Raw genomic sequence first — 17,496 nt, 5'->3', positions numbered from 1 at the left:
GTCTTGGACCCTAAAAGTCCTGGTCTTGTCTCGGTCTCGATACACTCTGGTCTTGGTCTTGCCTCGGTCTCGGGTTAGGTGGTCTTGACTACAACACTACCTGTGGAGAAGAAACTGTTCCTGAACCAAGATGTCTGGATTTTGAGGGATCTCTATCCTTTTCCAGTGGGTAGTAGTTGGAAGAAATGTGCGGAAACCTTGATATTTGCCGCTCGGCAATGGCATCGTGAGCTGGCGATAACATTAAGGGAGAGCAGGGGGGTGGCTGATCATTTTTTGCGTGGCCTTGATGACATCCTGTAACACTGTCTGCAGCAGCGCAACCAGCATGCCACACTGTGACTCCCTGAGTGGGGATGCTCTCGATGGCAGCATAGTAAAAGGCCAGCAGCAGTTCACTGTTGAGTTTGTTTTCCTAAGTACTCCCAGCGGCACAAATGTGGCAATAAGAGGAAATAAACAGGCTTTTCCAACAGTAAGGTTTACTGCTAAGAAGCATTTTTACAACAAAGATATAACTGACAAACAGAAATTTCCTTATTTTTTTTGTGCAAAGTATATTGTACTCCCTCTTCTGTGTTTTCTATCAGCCTTGAATTACAATGCACTTGAGTCAGCACCTGACATTTTAAAATATGATTTCTCAATACAGTATAAAAGATGGCATCCAGGTTTAAAAAGTGAAGCCAAAGCAGAAATTACTTAAGCCTGAATTAATATTAACAGCCACAGGGGGGCAATACATCTGATCCCAGAAAGACTTCTGGTCCTCTAAGTCTGAATAAAGGATCTCAGGCTTGACCTCAGTAAACACTTTCTTGATGAGTTTATGAGCTCAGTCACTAATTTCAGGTCATACTGAATGAAACATTCAGTCCATTTTTTTAAGTTTTTGGTGCTTCTGAGTGTCAGAAAGGAGGATCGTTCAGGGTACACTTGCTGGCTAATAACTTGTGATTGTCAGGTTGCCAGTGAGTGTGAGGTTTCACAACCCGCTGGAGAAGGCAGAAGCGTTCAGCTCAAGGATCAAAAAGCAGGACTTCACACATCTACAGTCATCTTTTATAGTCTGTGCTCATAAAACTAGTGCATTGCAAAAAATTTAAATAAATCTGAATATTTTGACAAAATTCAATTTTAGCTCACCCGCCCCAAACGACTTATGAGTTCATACAATTGCAAGCCGTCTGACCATCGCTGCAATTCAAGAATTGCTCCTCCTACAGTTTTGATAAGCTTTGCACACAATGATCCATTTTTTTTTTTTATGACTGTGCTACTGCTGGCTGAAGACAGAGTTAGCAGAGATGCAGAAGGCATGTTTGGAGGCAACAAGAGTGAAGGAAATGTGGGAGTTTGGCATGGGTGAAGGACAGCAGAGGGTTGGTCAAATGGAGGTGGGAGAAAAGGAGGCAAATTATGAACTGTGGCGCCCCCTAAGGGGAGCAGCTGAAAAAAAGATTAATTCTTTAATTACAGCTAAAAATGTGTTACGAGGTCATCGTGACCTTAAAACTTTGTATGTTGACATTTGTGCTAAATTGGAAGAAACTGCCTCAGGGTGTGTCTGCATACTGCGTTCATGAGATAATCATGGACAACTTAAAAAAGTCACAACTGTTGTCTGAAACTGATTTATAAAAATATCTTTAATTATTATATTGATCAACAGGGTACCAGTCCAAGTGTCAGTGGAGGTGAGGGATTATCCCTAAAATATTCAAATAAATCCTGGGAAACCTGTCAGTCAATAGATATTACAATATACATAATATAGGCAAACAACAATGAGTGATGGGCAAACCCATACAGGGTGTACACACCTCTGGCTTTGTGTCAGCTGAAATGGGTTCCAGCCCACCACTCATTACCACACACCCCCCGCAACCTTATGGACAGAGGCAGCATAATATAAATCCAAATGATCATTATTACTTGACACAGCATCAACCATCAAAGAAACCTTTAGGAAGACACTTTTTTTTTTTTTTTTTAAATTATCAAAGAGGTGCTCAAAATTCTGACACTGCCAACTTTGTTTTAGGTTTCTTTAGCAGCACCTTGATACGCTTGCTTGGATCAAGCAAACCTGAGATAGAAAAAGCCTCCATGAAGCTCCATGTGCTTAAGAAAAAAAAAATAATAATGCTCCCATCAAAAAAATAAATAAACCCCTTTTAACTGCATTTAATTAAAAAAAAAATCTCCTGCCATTTACTCCCTCAATGTGCCAATTTTCAAGTCCTTTAAGTTATTTTTGCAGTTGGTATAAAAACACTCCCTCCCTATACAGAGTGAATTGTATTTACATTTTACCATCTGAATTCAGTGTTGGAGAGCAAACATTTGACAAACAGCACAAAATTGAACAATTATTCTTATTTACATGAACAGATCTGAGGCTTCGCAAAACTGAAGCTCAGCTGATAAGTAAGGAAGAGTATGTGACTGAACGCCTTCACTATTAAAAACACTTTCGAAGGTCTCAGCGTTTCAGAGGCACGTGATGGTCCTATTCTGTTAAACAGAGTTAGCAAGATTATTGGTCCTCGTCTTGACTTCTCTGTGAGTTCCTCTGGCCACGATCTGGATCTTTGAGGCGGAGGATGCGAATGATACTACTCTCTGGAAGAGAACTTTAAAAAAAAAAAAAAAAATTTATAATGTGGATGCTGAAACTACAGTGAGCAAGTCAATAAATCACATCTGGGTGGTCTAGCTGCTGTAATATACAAATACTGTATACAAATACACAGCGGTTGTGTCAGTGGTTACCTCATGTTCTGGGGGGTTAGGAAAATGAACTGTCTGTAGCGCTGACTGGCTGCCACCTTCAGCATCATGTCCATAGATATCCTCCTGTTCACCATGTCCTATTTAAACAGAACACCAAAGCACAATGTTATCTTTAAATAAGGCCAAACCCAGCGGGACAGTTTTGCAGTTGTAATGAATTGTTGCATATTATCTGTCTCCTAATCATTTGTTGTTTTTACTGATGATTATCTCAGTTTGCAATATCCACACACCCGTGATCTCAACATAAACAGTATCATATTAAGATGTAAACATTGTATTACCATGTAAACATCAAACTCATCAAGACAGCGGAAAGGCGCCTCTGTGATGGCCCAAAGAGAGAGGACAAAACAAACAGTGGAAAAAGAGCGCTCGCCCCCGGACAGGGAGCGCATGTCACTCAAGTCAGCCTTGTTTCCTTGGCCTGGCTGCACCTATAACATAATCATAAGAATTCTGAGTGAAAAAAAAAAATTTTTAAATTACATTTCATTTACTGAAGATTTCAGTAACAAATACAAATACAATTTGTCTTTTCATTGATAAACTAGTGCCTATAGGATAAATTAATAGTAATCAAAAACCTTTAGACAGCTGAATGCAAATTTGAGGCTGTAGTGTCCTCCTTACTGATAAATGAAAAAAGTGCTTACGGAGATTGAGAGGGTTTCATTCTTGTGGTCAAAGGTCATACTTCCACTGTAGCCTCTCTGGGCAAGCATGCTGTCAAAGTAGTATTTACAGCGGGCTGACAGAAACCTAAAACACCAAGAGAGATAGAGAAAAGCCATCAAATAAGTGCACCTTCAAAAATATAGTACCTTTACACATAGGCGTCCAAAGGACCTGTAGGGGTATTTCACTAATATACGAGGCTGCCTCCTGAAAGTACAAGTTTTGAAGAATCAGTCAAAGTATAGAAACAACTAAGAAAGAAAAAAAGTGAGGAATAATCTTCCGGTGTACCTGTTTCTCTTTCACCCATATGCTTTTCTGTGCATATTTGGGCCATATATTGTACATTAGGGAGGATAGATAAGGCTACCATAATGGCAGGCTCCTCTGCCACCCAACAGCGAAGTAATCAGTTATTAGTGATGCCACAGAGGGACTATGAAGCAAACTGCCCAACCCTACCCTGTGCTTCGTACCTCACATTCACGCTGCGATAAACACATCAGGATCAATTCAGGGTCACTATCTTGCGCAACAATACTGCAGACTGGAACAGCCAGGGATTGAGCCACCAACCTTCCAACAGGTAGATGACCTGCTTTACCTCCTGAGCTACAGCCAACCCTTTTTTTAAGTACATGAACTTGAAGTACTTGAAAGTTTTAAGTTGTACATATGGAAGGGATCATGTATTTTGTAGTGGGCAATGTTGTTAACTTGATTTCAAGGTTTCAGTTATTTAAGTATTCATGTTATTTCAAGTATAAAAAAAAAAAAAAGTATAATTTGAATAGTTCAAATTATGAGATCAAACCAAGTGTTAAACCAAGTCACACGACCGAGGTTAAACCAAGTGTTGGCTTTCACGTGTAAGCAAACACTTGGTTTAAAAAGCAAACAAAAAAGAACAAGTTTCTCTTATTAAACTAGACAAAAAACAATTTCCTAATTCAGAAGCTGTAGTCTTAACATTTTCACTCACTAGAGGTAATTTAATCAACTATTTACTTCCTATCAAGTTGCACAAGTAGTATACCACTGCTAAATGAAAGCAACGAGCTGTAGATTCACCACTTGCCTCCTGAGCTCAGCGTATGCCTGGAGTCTGTGGTTCATAACACTGTCGAGGCTTTTGATGAAGCTGTTGAGGTTCTTCATTTGCTGCGTCATGTTCTTGTAGCTCTCCAGAGCCTCATGGTACTGCCTAAATGTGGGACAGAGACGAGTGAAAAAGGAAAGAGAAGCAGTTGCTTTACAGTGTAGAGGTAGTACGGCAGTTCGAAAACTGTGCACATACAGCAATTTATAGAAGAATCAGTGAAATTATGTCAATAACACATCGTCATCTGAAGTGAGGGTTGAATACTTCACAATCTCCTCGCGGTCCCCCTGCTGTTCCTTCTGGGAAGTGATCTTAACTTTGAGACGGCTGATCTCACTGTCCAGGCTCTTGGCTGACCGGCGGCTTTCCACACGTTCCAGACAGATCTCTTTGGCTTTGGCCACTGAGGTCTGAGTGCGGCACAGTGAAACAAACCAGTATTTTAGCCACTAAATGCACAAGACACAGTTCCTTAATAAACTGTCATTTAACTCCTAAAACCAAAGCACATCCATCTGATGAAAAAAACAATCTTCATTGCACAGCCTAGAACTTGCTTTTAGTGCTTGAACACCTTAACCTTAAGCCGTCTTAACTCATACCTCATACTCCTTCTCTTTGCTTTTAAGGTTGGCTTCAAGAGTCTGGATGCTGCGGAGATGGGCACTGCGTTTCTCATCATAGTGTCTCTTGTGATGCTTGCATTTTATCACCTCCTGGTCAGTTTTACTGAGATCCTCCTGTATCAGGAGAAAGCAAAAAATCAACTATAAACACATGAACAGAGCCAGGAGCCACACATTAGGGATGTAAAGTAATGTACTTGCATTTACATAGTACTTTTCTACTGACCACTCAAAACACACTAGACTACTCACATTAAGGAATACAGAGGAACAAACAGAAAAAAAATTCTTCATGAAGTTCAAGTTTGGTTTCATGCTTCAGGGCTCTAAAAGGGTGTTAATTGTGAGGTAAATTTAAAGTAATCACAATATTGAAAGTACAGGGTTAAAGGAAAAAAACTTGTGGCAAGTCAGGGATCTCATTTAAAGAATTATGTAAAAGGGAATGCAAGACTTCTACAATGAAGCAGCTGTTTAGACTGACAAATACCCTGTATTTCTATACAGCTAATGTATTTAAGGAAGAGTAAAATTTAACTTGACTGTGTGTGCATTGGATGATACAGGACCATGACTAAAACAATTCAGATACTCAGAAAAGCACATTCATACATTTTTGGATTGAATTAAGTCCAGCATTCTCGATATCCTCTTATTTCTCTTATCCACCTTATTTCTTGACTTTACTTTGGACTGTCTCAAACAAAAGCTTTTACAAGAATATATGACTATAAGCAGTACATTTGTATATTAAAATTAAAACCTGAAAGATAGCAAACAGTGTCAACACTCTCACCACCACAACGTAGAATTACAGTAATCCCTCACTTATAGTGGGTGTTACCTTCCAGGACCACCTGCGATAAGTGAAAATCCGCGAAGTAGGGACGCTATATTTATTTTAATACTTATACATTATTTTAGTAGTTATACACTATTTTAAGGTTTTATAAACCCTCCCCACACACTTCTATACCAAATATATACATTATTGTACAACACGTACTACACATGTGAAGAACGAGTACCGCAAAAACCCACGAAACAGCGAAAATACTGCAATAAATATTTTACACTAATATCGCTGCGAAACAGCAAGTCCGCGAAAAGCGAACCGCGAAGTAGCGAGGGATTACTGTAAACCTTTAAGGTTTTATTTTATTTGATTGACCGGATACCTCATGATTCAGGAACTGAAGGGTCTCTTTTCTCTTATTACCTTGACTGAATCAGCTTCCTCTGCGATAGTGTTGATGCGCTCCTTGTGTTGCTTGTATTCCTGCTCTGCCGTTTCATAAGAGGCCTTGAGTTCAGCCATCTGGGCTCGTGCCTCATCGCACTCAGCATGCTTGGATGTGATCTTAGCAATAATCTCCTGGAGATCCTCCTCCTGTTGTGAATTAGAGATAACCATGTGCCATAAGAGTATATCTGGCTGATATAAGATGCAAAGCTACAATATGTACAAACCCAATTCCACAAAAGTTGGGTTGCTCCATTTAAACACTGGATTTATTTTTATGTTCTACTATATATAAAATGTGGGTTCATTAGATTTGCAAATCACATTATATTTTAAATTACATTTTACACAGCATCCCAACTTTTCTGGAACTGGAATTATATATGTACTAATATCAGTACAAGTGAGTATCTTTTCATAGACATGGGAAAACACATGATGTTTTGTACAAACCAGAGGCCTGAGGTCCTCTGACTGAGGCTCTTCAACATTTTGTAGGTCTGTGAGCTCTAGCTGCAAATTTGTAGCCTTTTCCTGGAAGAAATACACAGGCTTTGTTAACAAATTAATTTTGTATTTTAATCAGACAACTTTCTTCTTTTTCTAAAGACTGAACTATCTTGTCCTAAATTAACTGAAATAAGTCAGTCATTCTATAATGCTTTAAACTATAAGATATGATTAAAAATCTTCTTAATTAAAACTGAAAATCCAAAAGAAACCTATAAAATCAAAATGACTGAGTGTATGCATATTTAAATATACATATTTATTTTAATATATATATATATATATATATATATATATATATATATATATATATATATATATATATATATATATATATATAGAGAGAGAGAGAGAGAGAGAGAGAGAGAGAGAGAGAGAGAGAGAGAGAGAGAGAGAGAGAGAGAGAGAGAGAGAGAGAGAGAGAGAGAGAGAGAGAGAGAGAGAGAGAGAGAGAGAGTTACTTTAGTAGTCTTCTGCTCTACATGGGCTCTTCTTAGTAGCCCCTCATTTTGTCTGATGTCTTCATCCAACTTCCTCATCTGTTGCTGGAAGAGCATTGCGTGAGCTTTCTGGTTTTCCAGCTCCCTCTGTAAGTGTCTGAGGGCAAATAAAGGGACCAGGAGAGGCAAAAATGGATTGACACGGACAGAATATATACAGTAAAAGTATAAAGAGGACAAAAGAACAGTTTTCATATGTACAATCTGCCTGTGTTTTAATTTCAGCCAATTAATTTTTCAACTTTTACACTTTTGTTTTTATATTTTTTAACATCAGACACATACCTGATCTCCTCCTCAACATCTCCTGAGAGATAGTTGGCTCTGGTCTGCTCAGCAGCATAATTACGGTTAGTAAAGATCTGATCGCCATCCTTAGAGAAAGCATGGATGCAGTTTGGGGGAGGACTTTTGCCCTGCATCACTCTCCGAGCCTCTGTTCGATTCTACACACAAGGAAAACATGTCAATATAACACAAAGTCCGAACGCCTAAATACTGTTCAGAAGGTAAATTATAAGATCCAAAATCTCTTTTATGGTGTCTAAAGTCTGACTCCACATCAAGAATCTGTCAAATTTTCATATACAACTATAAATAATGGACATAGTGAATATTTAGAGGCTTTCAAATTATATGTCTCTGCAAATTTTAAGCAGTTGAGGTTTAAGCAGATTTGTGGCAATGACCACACTGACTCCACTACACAAAAAGGTCAGATTCCTTGACTTGTATAATTTTCATTGAAACAAAACATTTACATGACACTCGGGAGGTTTAAGTGAATCAACTTGCAGCCATTAACCAACTGTTAACCAGTTATACATACAGCTGTGTGCTTCATTTCCAATAGAACTTTGCTGGAATTGAAGAAAATTGAAATATTTTAACTACTGGCCAACAACTTTTGGACACAACTGTATATACCAGCATAAAAATTAATAAGCTGACTTAATTAATAAGCAGTATAAAACATGAATATGGTCTGGCAATCCAGGTCACAATACAGAGAAGACAAGATCATGGATAAACTTAGAGACCTGCACAGCTGATTCTTTAAGGTGTGATGACATGCTAAAGGTCTTTCAGAGTTTAAATAAAGTAAACGTTATTTAAAGTACAGCTTACCTTATAGTACATCATATACAAAAGACATGTCTAACCACTCTGCTGAATATTTGCATCTATGACTACATTCAGTATTGTGTGTTCTCAGGATTCCTCTTGTGAAAAAGTTGTGCTTTACCTTAATAAGCAGAATGCTCTCTATGCCCTTCTGATCGATCAGGCAGTTGGCCACAACTGGGTCCTCGATTTCTAGAGCCTGAAGCACGGAGGGGTAGTTCGGGTGATTGACAGCTCTGCCACAAAAGACAAAACAAACAAAAACTATTTTTGATTAAAGAGTTTCAGATATAATTGTAATAAAGGAACAATTTACACAAAATAAATCTTTATCATACTGTCACTGTCACTTAAGTAAGGCGATCAAGAACCCCTCATTACTGGATGCACCAACTCATTCTTTATAGAAGGATGCATTCAAACTGAATCTTTTTTGCACAATTAAAAGAGTGATCAAAAAAAAAAATTATACATACATATACATATATTTCTGGAGCCTATCCCAGCTGACATGGGGCGAGAAGCAGGGTACACCCTGTACAGTTCGCTGGCCTATCGCAGGGCCAACACAGAGAGAGACAGACAACCATCCACACTCACATTCACACCTATCGGGAATTAACCTAACCCCAGTAAGTGCATGTCTTTGGAATGTGGGAGGAAACGGGAGTACCCAAAGAAAACCCACGCAGACATGGGAGAACATGCAAACTCCACACAGAGAGAGACCTGAGCCAAGGTGGAATCGAACCCTATATTAAATCTCTATACTCACCTTTTTCGCGTATCATGAACTTGTTGGAGGAAGTTGCTAGTTATGATAGCAGGTCTGCGACCTCCTTGAAGCACTTTGGCCATGAGGCCCTGCAGAACCTTCTCATCTTCATAGTTGTCACAAGTGAAGGCAAGCAGCTGGCCTTTAAGACATACTTCTACAGCAAGGGCGAGCTCTGGGTCCTTCAGGCTAATTAGGAAACCTGTAAAAGAGAAAGAAAGTTAAAAGTTTATTTTTGTCACACATGTTGCACTTGGTTAGGCTTTAGAAACAGGTGCTGGAAAGAAAAAAAAAAAAAAGGAAAAAAAAAAATAGTTTTACAACATGACTGTATGTTCAGCATGCAAGGAATAAAACAACAGGGAAAAGTGTACTGTAATTTGTTTTTCATTATGCCATATGATTAATGGTTCAAATGGCTGATTGCATACACTTTCACCTGTGCATAACTGGCTCTTACCCAAAGGTCCACGAGGCCTGTGCTTGAACAGGCCTTTTCTGTGAGTGTCCTGAATGGCATTAAGCAGCGCAGGCATCTGCTCTCCAAAACGCCGAAGCCGATTGGAGCGGCTGCTCTCCATTGTCTGCAGGTTCCTTTTGTTGACTTCAATGGACTTCTGGAGACCCTCCTGCTCTCGCCTGATAAATGGAGATGTAAAATATATTTTCTAGAGAATAACATTTTCTTCTTTACTATGCAATTAAGCTACCTTAGAAGCAGCAATTATTGGTTATGCATTTACAATTTATTTTACTTTGGAGCATTTCTCTACCTCATCTTTCCTTGTTCTTCTTTGGTGCGACAAATGGCATGCTGATACTGGTCAATCTGCTGGCCCAGAGTAGAGATCTGATGGTTCAGGTTTTCCAGCTCAGCCTGAATCTGCTCAATCCGTTCCGCCCTGGCTTTACTCTCTGCTCCTGTTTTCTGACTGATGCTAGGGGTAAGACAAGAAGAAAAAAAAAATTGATGATGAAAGAGAGCAAAGGAAAATATAATTTCAGCCTGAATGTAATGCAAAAGACAACAAAATGACATGAAACCTCAGCTTGAGATCTTTTATCCTTGACAACAGCTGAATTTTGTCCTTTTCCAGGTCCCTCAGGTTGACTTTGCATCTGTGGACTGTGACCTGATGTGCACACATGAAGAATGAAACATTTACAGAGCTGATCTACAAGCATCACAATCATAACTGTAATTTTAAACAAACTTGCACTTAATTATACAGTATGAGACAGGAAATATGTACTCCCATGCATTCACTGTTGATGACAAAAATACAGATCAGAAGGCAAATCAGAAGATGGAAAGCCACGGTGCCTGTTAAGGATCACAAATGCAATTGCTACTGCACATACTACTCAACACTATAAACTAAGCATCATGCCACTTAACAAAAAACACAAAGCAGCTCACATATCTCCATGACATTTCCACATACTTGCATAAAATCATGAAGTACTTATACAAAAAAAAAAAAAAAAATGAATGAGCCGACTGTCAGAAATCTACCTTATGGTAAGATGAAGAGGAAATGGTGTTTCACTCATTTAGACGTTCTACATTTGGCCTGGAAAAAGAGTTTGCTGCTCTATAAAAAGCCCTCTGTAAAGCTAGGACATTTTACTAGTCATCACTGATTGAAGAAAATAAGAACCTTCAGCACTTTAACCTTAACTAGTAATGACCTCATGAATTTCTTCATTAATAAAATTCTAATCATTAGAAAATATTCATAACCATCTCCCAGACATATCTTTGTATACAGATACTTTCAATATTTCTGATATTTAGACTCTTTCTCTCTGATTTATCTTTATCTAATAGACTTCACTTCTTCACTCACTAAAGTTAATTATGGAGTTCCACAGGGTTCCATGCTAGGACCAATTCTATTTACATCATACATGCTTCGCTTAGGCAGTATTATTAGAAAGCACTGCATATCCAATCTCATTGTACATTCTGTATAATGACAATAAAGGCATTCCATTCTATACATTTTCACTGTTATGCTGATGATACTCAGCTTTATCTATCCTTGAAGCCAGATGACGCACATCAATTAGTTAAACTGCAGGATTGTCTTTAAGACATAAAGGCCTGGATGACCTCTAATTTCCTGCTTCTAAATTCAGATAAAACTGAAGTCAGCCCTACAAATCTTAGAAACACAGTCTAACCGGATATTTACTCCGGATGGCATTACCTTGTTCTCCACTAACACTGTGAGGAATCTTGGAGTAATTTTTATCAGTTTATGTCCTTCAATGTGCATATTAATCAAATGTGTAGGACTATTTTCAAGCATTTGCACAATTCTAAAATTAGAAACATCCTTTCTCAGAGTGATGCTGAAAAGCTAATTCATGCATTTATTACTGGACTACTGTAATTAATTACTATTAGGCTGTCCTAAAAGCCCCCTGAAAAGCCTTCAACTTAGTGAAAATGCTGCAGTGCGAGTACTGACAAGGACTAGAAAGAGAGCATATTTCTCCCATATTGGCTTCTCTTCATTGGCTCCCTGTTAAATCCAGAATTTAATTTAAAGTCCTTCTTCTTACATACAAGGCTTTGAATAGGGCCCCAGGCCCCACCTTATCTTAAATACCTCATAGTAACCCATCACTCCAACAGAGCACTTCGCTCTCAGACTGCTGACTTACTTGCGGTTCCTAGGATACTTAAAAATATAGAATGGAAGGCAGAGCCGTCAGCTTTCAGGCCCCTCTTCTGTGGAACCAGCTCCCAGTCTGGATTCGGGAGACAGACACCCTCTCTAGTTTAAAGACTAAGCTTAAAACTTTCCTTTTTGATTAAGCTCAGTTAGGGCTGGATCAGGTGACCCCCAAACCCTCCCCCTTTGTTACGCTGCAATAGGCCTAGGCTGCTGGGGGGTTCTCATGATGCAGCGATGAGTGTTTTTTTCATTTGCCTCTTTTTTATACACCACTCTGCATTTAATCATCAGTTAATATTAATCTCTGGCTCTCTTCCACACCATGTCTTTTATCTCCTCTCCCTCCTCCCACCCCCAACAGGTCACAGCAGATGACTGCCCCTCTCTGAGCCTGGTTCAGTTGGAGGTTTTTTTCCTGTTAAAGGGAGTTTTTCCTTCCCACTGTCATCAAGTGCTTGCTCATAGGGAGTTGTTTTGATTGTTCGGTTTTCTCTGTAATTATTGTAGGGTCTTTACCTTACAATATAAAGTGCCTTGAGGTGACTATTGGCTCTATATAAATAAAGATTAATTGAAAAATCGGTTAATGCACTGTTTGAACTCTCACCTCACTGGACTTTAAGCGGGTGTTGCATTTCTGTGCCTCAGCCTTGAGCTCAGCACATTTAGGCTGGAGCTCCTGGACTTGCTGGGTGATACCCTCCAGCTGTTCCTGAATCTGTTTGTATTTCTTCTCTGCATCCTCGACCTTATTCTGCATGATCAAAGAGGTTTAGGGTTCAAAGGTTAGAAAATGGACAAAACTGTAGTAGTAATAATTTTCAGTTACCCTAAAAGCACACACCATTATTTAACATCCAAGCTGTGTTATATGGTGATTTCGTGGAGTTTCATACCTTCCATTCATTCACTTTCTCGTCATATTTCTCTGTGGAATGTCTGTCTGCCTGCAGCTTCTCCTTCATTGGCTCTAGTTCCTTCTCCATCTCAGTCACCTGCAACATTCATACAGGCATTAACATTTATACAAGTGATCTTAACTAAGTAGGCAAAAAGGAAATGGTGGAGTAGGTAAAAAAGCTGTGGGAAGTTTCAGTTGGAGGAAAATGATCTCACCAAAGCCCAAGCCATCTGCTTCTGCAACTCCTCCAGCTTGGTGTGCATTTCATCAAGTGAAGCTAAGCTCCTGTAACGGTCCTCTTTCTCCAGGTACTTCCGTTTGAGGTCTTTCAAGCACTGGTACAAATAGAATGAACACAAATTAATATTAAAGATGTGTTAAAATAGAGCTTAGCTGTGCAATGTGAATAAAAGGTTAAAAATCCAATAAATGTGTTAATATCAGCTAAACAAATGCATACTTCACTGTGTTGCTCAACTTTATCCTCTGTGAGATGCTTGGTGGTTTTAATGTAGATAAAGTCTTCTCTCATCTGTTCCAACTGGGTGGCTTTCATAAAAAACTGTGCAAAAGAAATTTTGAGATCAAAGAAAACCTTGGTTCATCTATAGGCAACAGCTAGCAAAACAATACTAAGAAACATATTCAAACCAGAGGGTGGTACTTTAAGATAAGGAGCATGCTAACAAGATAATCAAGCAGGTGTAGGGTTTGCTATCTTACCAATCAAAACAAAACTACAACTTAGGCTGCCAACAGTATAATCAGTTATGCAAGTATGTGATCAGAAATCGAGGTTTGATATGATGCAAAATTACAGAATCCCAAATGTACCACAAGAATGACTGCACCAAATCCCTTACACTCCAAATCTAATCTCTAAGTGATATCAGCACTAGATTAGAATCTTTAGGCAAGGGAAAAGATATTTGGTGCTGGAAGCTACTGACCAATCACATTGGGCAGGCTTTGGATGCATGCAGGTAAGGGAGTCTGTGTGAAAAACAGGAGAGGGACTGCATTTTGGGGGGGGGGGGGGGGGAATCGGAAAACTTTTTTATTAGCCCCCTTTTCCCAAAAAAATTATATGTATTTGAAAATAATGACTAGAAGATGGAACAGGAAGTGTTGGCCTGTTGGTTTATACCAACTGGCTACACCGGAAGCCCTACAAATAGGCCAATCCCACAGAGGCTGAGTAATCAAACCAGCCTATTGTTTTCTAGACTGCTCCAAACCAAAAAAATGTCTACTTCATGGTGGCACCAGAACAGATTTCACTGCCTCGACAGAAATATGTCATAAGTAACTTAAATAAAACTGTACAAATTTCCTGGTAATCTGTGGAGTGGTTTGTGTTCAGTTCAGCTGCTGCATAGCTTAAATATATAATTACTCTGAACTAACCTTATACTTGTCTCCCTCTCCTTTAGAGTGCAGGAAGTATTTGCTCATTTCCTGAGTGAGAACTGACACAGGATTGTTGACCTTTAGGAGAAAACAAATTAATAAGCGTCACAGTAACACAGGTTTAAAAGGTCCTTACATGATCCACTTTTCAACAAGTTGTCCCCAGAATTTGTTGCTCAAGTTTCAGTTCAAAAAATGTGATTTTACAGATAAATACAGCTGAAATCACAGCATAGCCAAAGGTGCAGTTTAACCATTACGTCAATGACACAGCAGCTCATCTTGCTTTTTATGTTTTCTTGTCACTAGTTGGCTGTATGGCACAAGCTAATAAGAATTAAAATGGCACAAGCTAATAAGAATTAAAATCCAATGAGAGCAAAAAAAAGATTGGACCTTGAGCACATTTTGGGTGATGACCTATTGAGGGATCATCATGTCTAAGTTTGATCAAATTCTGCCCAAAGGGAAGAGTAACAATTATTATTAGACATGGACAGACGATGGCATAAACTCCCTGATCCTTCAGCTGGATGAGCTAAAAATCAGGATCGGGGTGTAGGTGGGCAGTGTTGGGCTCAGCACATTTTCTGTGCACAGGCTGTGTGCAATTCTATGTTGATTAAGCATTTTTGTGCTTTGCCAATACTTTATGATTACAAAAAAAAAAGCCCCACAAAACTGCCATTTTGTATTAAAGTATTAAATACTTCTTGGAAGTCTATCTAAATGTCCCATGTGTTACCTGACCCAGCTTTACCCTGTGGTGGGAGGTTGCACAACAGTCTTTGTAAACAGGAGTTATATAATATGATCTTTGTAGGAAGAAGACCTGCATCTCATACCTGAATATTGAAATTGTCCAGAATAGAAATCAGCTCTTCTTTTTTGGTCGAGATTAGCTGACCTGTAAGAGGAAAAAAATTAATTCTGTTCGTGAACTTTATTCTCACTTCAGATTTGCTGAACTGCAAAAAGTGATTCTTTTTCCTTCCTTGTCTTTCTATCTTTATTTTAAATCAGTGGGAAACTATACTTACTTTTGGAAAATTTACTGCAAGTAGTTGCATGAATCTGTAGGAAATTTGCAAACACCTTAGGGTTTTTTTTTTTTTACCTGATCTGCTTCTCAGTTTATATGTTCTAATCCCATCACGAGTTAGCCTTAGATCTACAATAATAGCTGGACCATACACTTCCGGTTTGTAAGCATCCCTTCCTTTGTTACGCAAGGTGATAGAAACATCAGCTGAACTGAGGAGAGAGAAATGCACATTATGAGTCAGATACTTAAAAAAAAAATTACTTTTGAAAGTGACACTTTTACATTTTTGATATACTCCCATCACAAAAGGGGAGAAAACAGATACACTATAGGTTTGAAGAATTAAGAAGAAAATTGGCCCTGATTTTGGAGGCTCTCGCTGGGGATGGAAAGAGTGAAAGAATTTATGCCTAAAGTAACTTATCAGTTCACCTTTCTCCTTCCTTCACGAAACCCCTGAGGGATGATCCTCTGTTTGTAGCCTGGGCATTCCCGCCTAAGGCAACTATGAGAGCTGTAAGAACGGCGCTCTTTCCACCTGTCACAAAACAGTTTGCACAAAAAAATTAAATACACAGGACACTGTAATAAACAAAGGTTTATGGAAGATAACTGCTGACTTTCCACTTCACATTTCAAGCTATAACACAAGCTTTATTGCCACATGAATAATAAATGCAACCATGCATCTTAAAAACATAGATTTGGAAAGCCAAGCATTGATCCTGTCATATAAAGAATGACATTTGCAGACACACCTGTGTTCTTAACAACACTAGAAAAGTATATACTCAACATGTGGCAGAAAGCACCAACGCTAAAAAGAGAGTAAAAGTTTGCTGTGGAAGATCTGTGTAAAGCTCAAAACCAACTATCAAAGAGTTTGTTGAGTTTTTCTGCAAAGACTAAGCATTGATATAAGCCTTTACAGGCGCATTATAGTACACTATTAATACCTTTTGAACAAAATGTAAATTTAACTTCACACTACAGCTAGAGCCTGCACTGGTGGATTTAAAAGCCAGGTTACATCTCCAGTCTGTAATACCCCACCAGTTAAGCTGTTATACTCACTTCCATTGTTGCCCACAACAAAGTTGACATTGGAGCCAAAGGTAAACGGGCCAAGGAGCGAGTGGCACATAAAATTCTTCAGTGTGATGCTTTCTACAATCCCAGCATCGCTCACCACCTCAGCAACACACTGCAAATACAAAAAAGTGATTTCTGTCAGTGACTGCAACAGACACAACACACTATATGACAAATAGGTAGCCACACTGTGGGCTTCTGTCCTTCGCATTCTCAAATAATTAAATAAGAAACATTATAAAGAAATAAACAAGTAGGGATTCACTGCGTGACAGAAACATACATTACTCAGAGACGAATCTTCCTGGTCACTGTCAGCAGCATTTTCACCTTCATTCAGAGATCTGGATCGCTTTTGGGGATTTTCATTGACGGGGGTGCTTTTCCTTTTAGACATCGTAGACACCCCGCGTTGCTTTAAGGGTAAAAAAAGATAGTGAAAGAAAAAACACACACACACACACACACACACACCTACATAAAAGAACTGCTAGCAAAGTTGGGCATCTATTTAAACTGCCAACAGCAGCTCTACAGCGAAATTCCACTGTCACGTCGGTTACTATTTAACGGACGGTCACTTTCAAAGTAATTCCCGCAGGCTAAACCGCGACAGGAATCCCTTATTAACTTGTTAGAAAGTTAGACACGTTACAGAACTAGCTTAGCTGGCTAACTAAGGCTACATGCTAAACAGAAAGTCAACGATTATCTATCCAAACGTCAGTTAAGTTTGCTGAGGTTAGTTTTGCGGCGTCATAAGTAAATCAAAGTGTCAGTATGGTAATTTGCGGAGTGACAGCTTACCTGCTTTGCAATACCCGCACTCACACACAACTGATGGGAACGACCACTAACCCGGCTATCGAATTCGCGCCCGCTATCCGCTTTGAAATCTCGCGTGAATGCGCGAGACAGAGCAATAACAGCAGCTGTTAAAAACTAAAAGTAAAACTGAAAATTAGAAATAATTTTAACAAAAGCGCCCATTAAAATAAAGAAAGCA

At 38.9% G+C, this 17,496-nt stretch overlaps 1 protein-coding gene across 4 annotated transcripts; it reads right to left on the bottom strand.

Annotated features, from left to right (window-relative positions):
- Nucleotides 1-1,653: 1,653 nt before the first annotated feature.
- Nucleotides 1,654-17,379, bottom strand: LOC115774822 (structural maintenance of chromosomes protein 6). Of its 4 annotated transcripts, XM_030722247.1 has the most exons (27): nucleotides 17,298-17,379; nucleotides 16,774-16,905; nucleotides 16,473-16,602; nucleotides 15,831-15,936; nucleotides 15,471-15,607; nucleotides 15,199-15,260; nucleotides 14,351-14,431; nucleotides 13,404-13,505; nucleotides 13,159-13,278; nucleotides 12,939-13,037; nucleotides 12,650-12,796; nucleotides 10,400-10,488; nucleotides 10,129-10,293; nucleotides 9,816-9,994; nucleotides 9,356-9,557; nucleotides 8,702-8,816; nucleotides 7,741-7,901; nucleotides 7,417-7,552; nucleotides 6,899-6,979; nucleotides 6,422-6,592; nucleotides 5,179-5,316; nucleotides 4,841-4,986; nucleotides 4,553-4,678; nucleotides 3,453-3,558; nucleotides 3,081-3,233; nucleotides 2,776-2,873; nucleotides 1,654-2,636 (listed from the first exon to the last, which is right to left on the bottom strand). In XM_030722247.1, exons 2-27 carry the CDS (start codon nucleotides 16,885-16,887, stop codon nucleotides 2,540-2,542), a joined length of 3,261 nt encoding a protein of 1,086 aa, XP_030578107.1. In that variant the 5' UTR covers nucleotides 16,888-16,905; nucleotides 17,298-17,379; the 3' UTR covers nucleotides 1,654-2,539. The 4 variants fall into 4 exon arrangements, 3 of the variants coding, with proteins under 3 accessions (XP_030578107.1, XP_030578110.1, XP_030578109.1); XM_030722250.1 differs by lacking the exons at nucleotides 16,473-16,602; nucleotides 16,774-16,905; nucleotides 17,298-17,379 and having other exon boundaries at nucleotides 15,394-15,602; nucleotides 15,831-15,925; XR_004019213.1 differs by lacking the exons at nucleotides 1,654-2,636; nucleotides 2,776-2,873; nucleotides 3,081-3,233 and having other exon boundaries at nucleotides 4,894-4,986.
- Between the last annotated feature and the right edge of the window lie 117 nt (nucleotides 17,380-17,496).

Source organism: Archocentrus centrarchus, chromosome 24 (assembly GCF_007364275.1).
Source record: "Archocentrus centrarchus isolate MPI-CPG fArcCen1 chromosome 24, fArcCen1, whole genome shotgun sequence".
Lineage (NCBI taxonomy): Eukaryota > Metazoa > Chordata > Actinopteri > Cichliformes > Cichlidae > Archocentrus > Archocentrus centrarchus.
The sequence above is the reverse complement of the archived record's forward strand: the minus strand, read 5'-3'. Positions and strand labels throughout refer to the sequence as shown.

Coding starts and splice junctions, on each gene's coding strand:
- LOC115774822 (XM_030722247.1), bottom strand. CDS start 16,887: ATGTCTAAAAGGAAAAGCACCCCCGTCAATGAAAATCCCCAAAAGCGA. Junction 10,294..10,399: donor ATAAAAGATCTCAAGCTGAG/GTTTCATGTCAT, acceptor TCTTACCCCTAG/CATCAGTCAGAAAACAGGAG. Junction 5,317..6,421: donor AGGAAGCTGATTCAGTCAAG/GTAATAAGAGAA, acceptor CTCCTGATACAG/GAGGATCTCAGTAAAACTGA.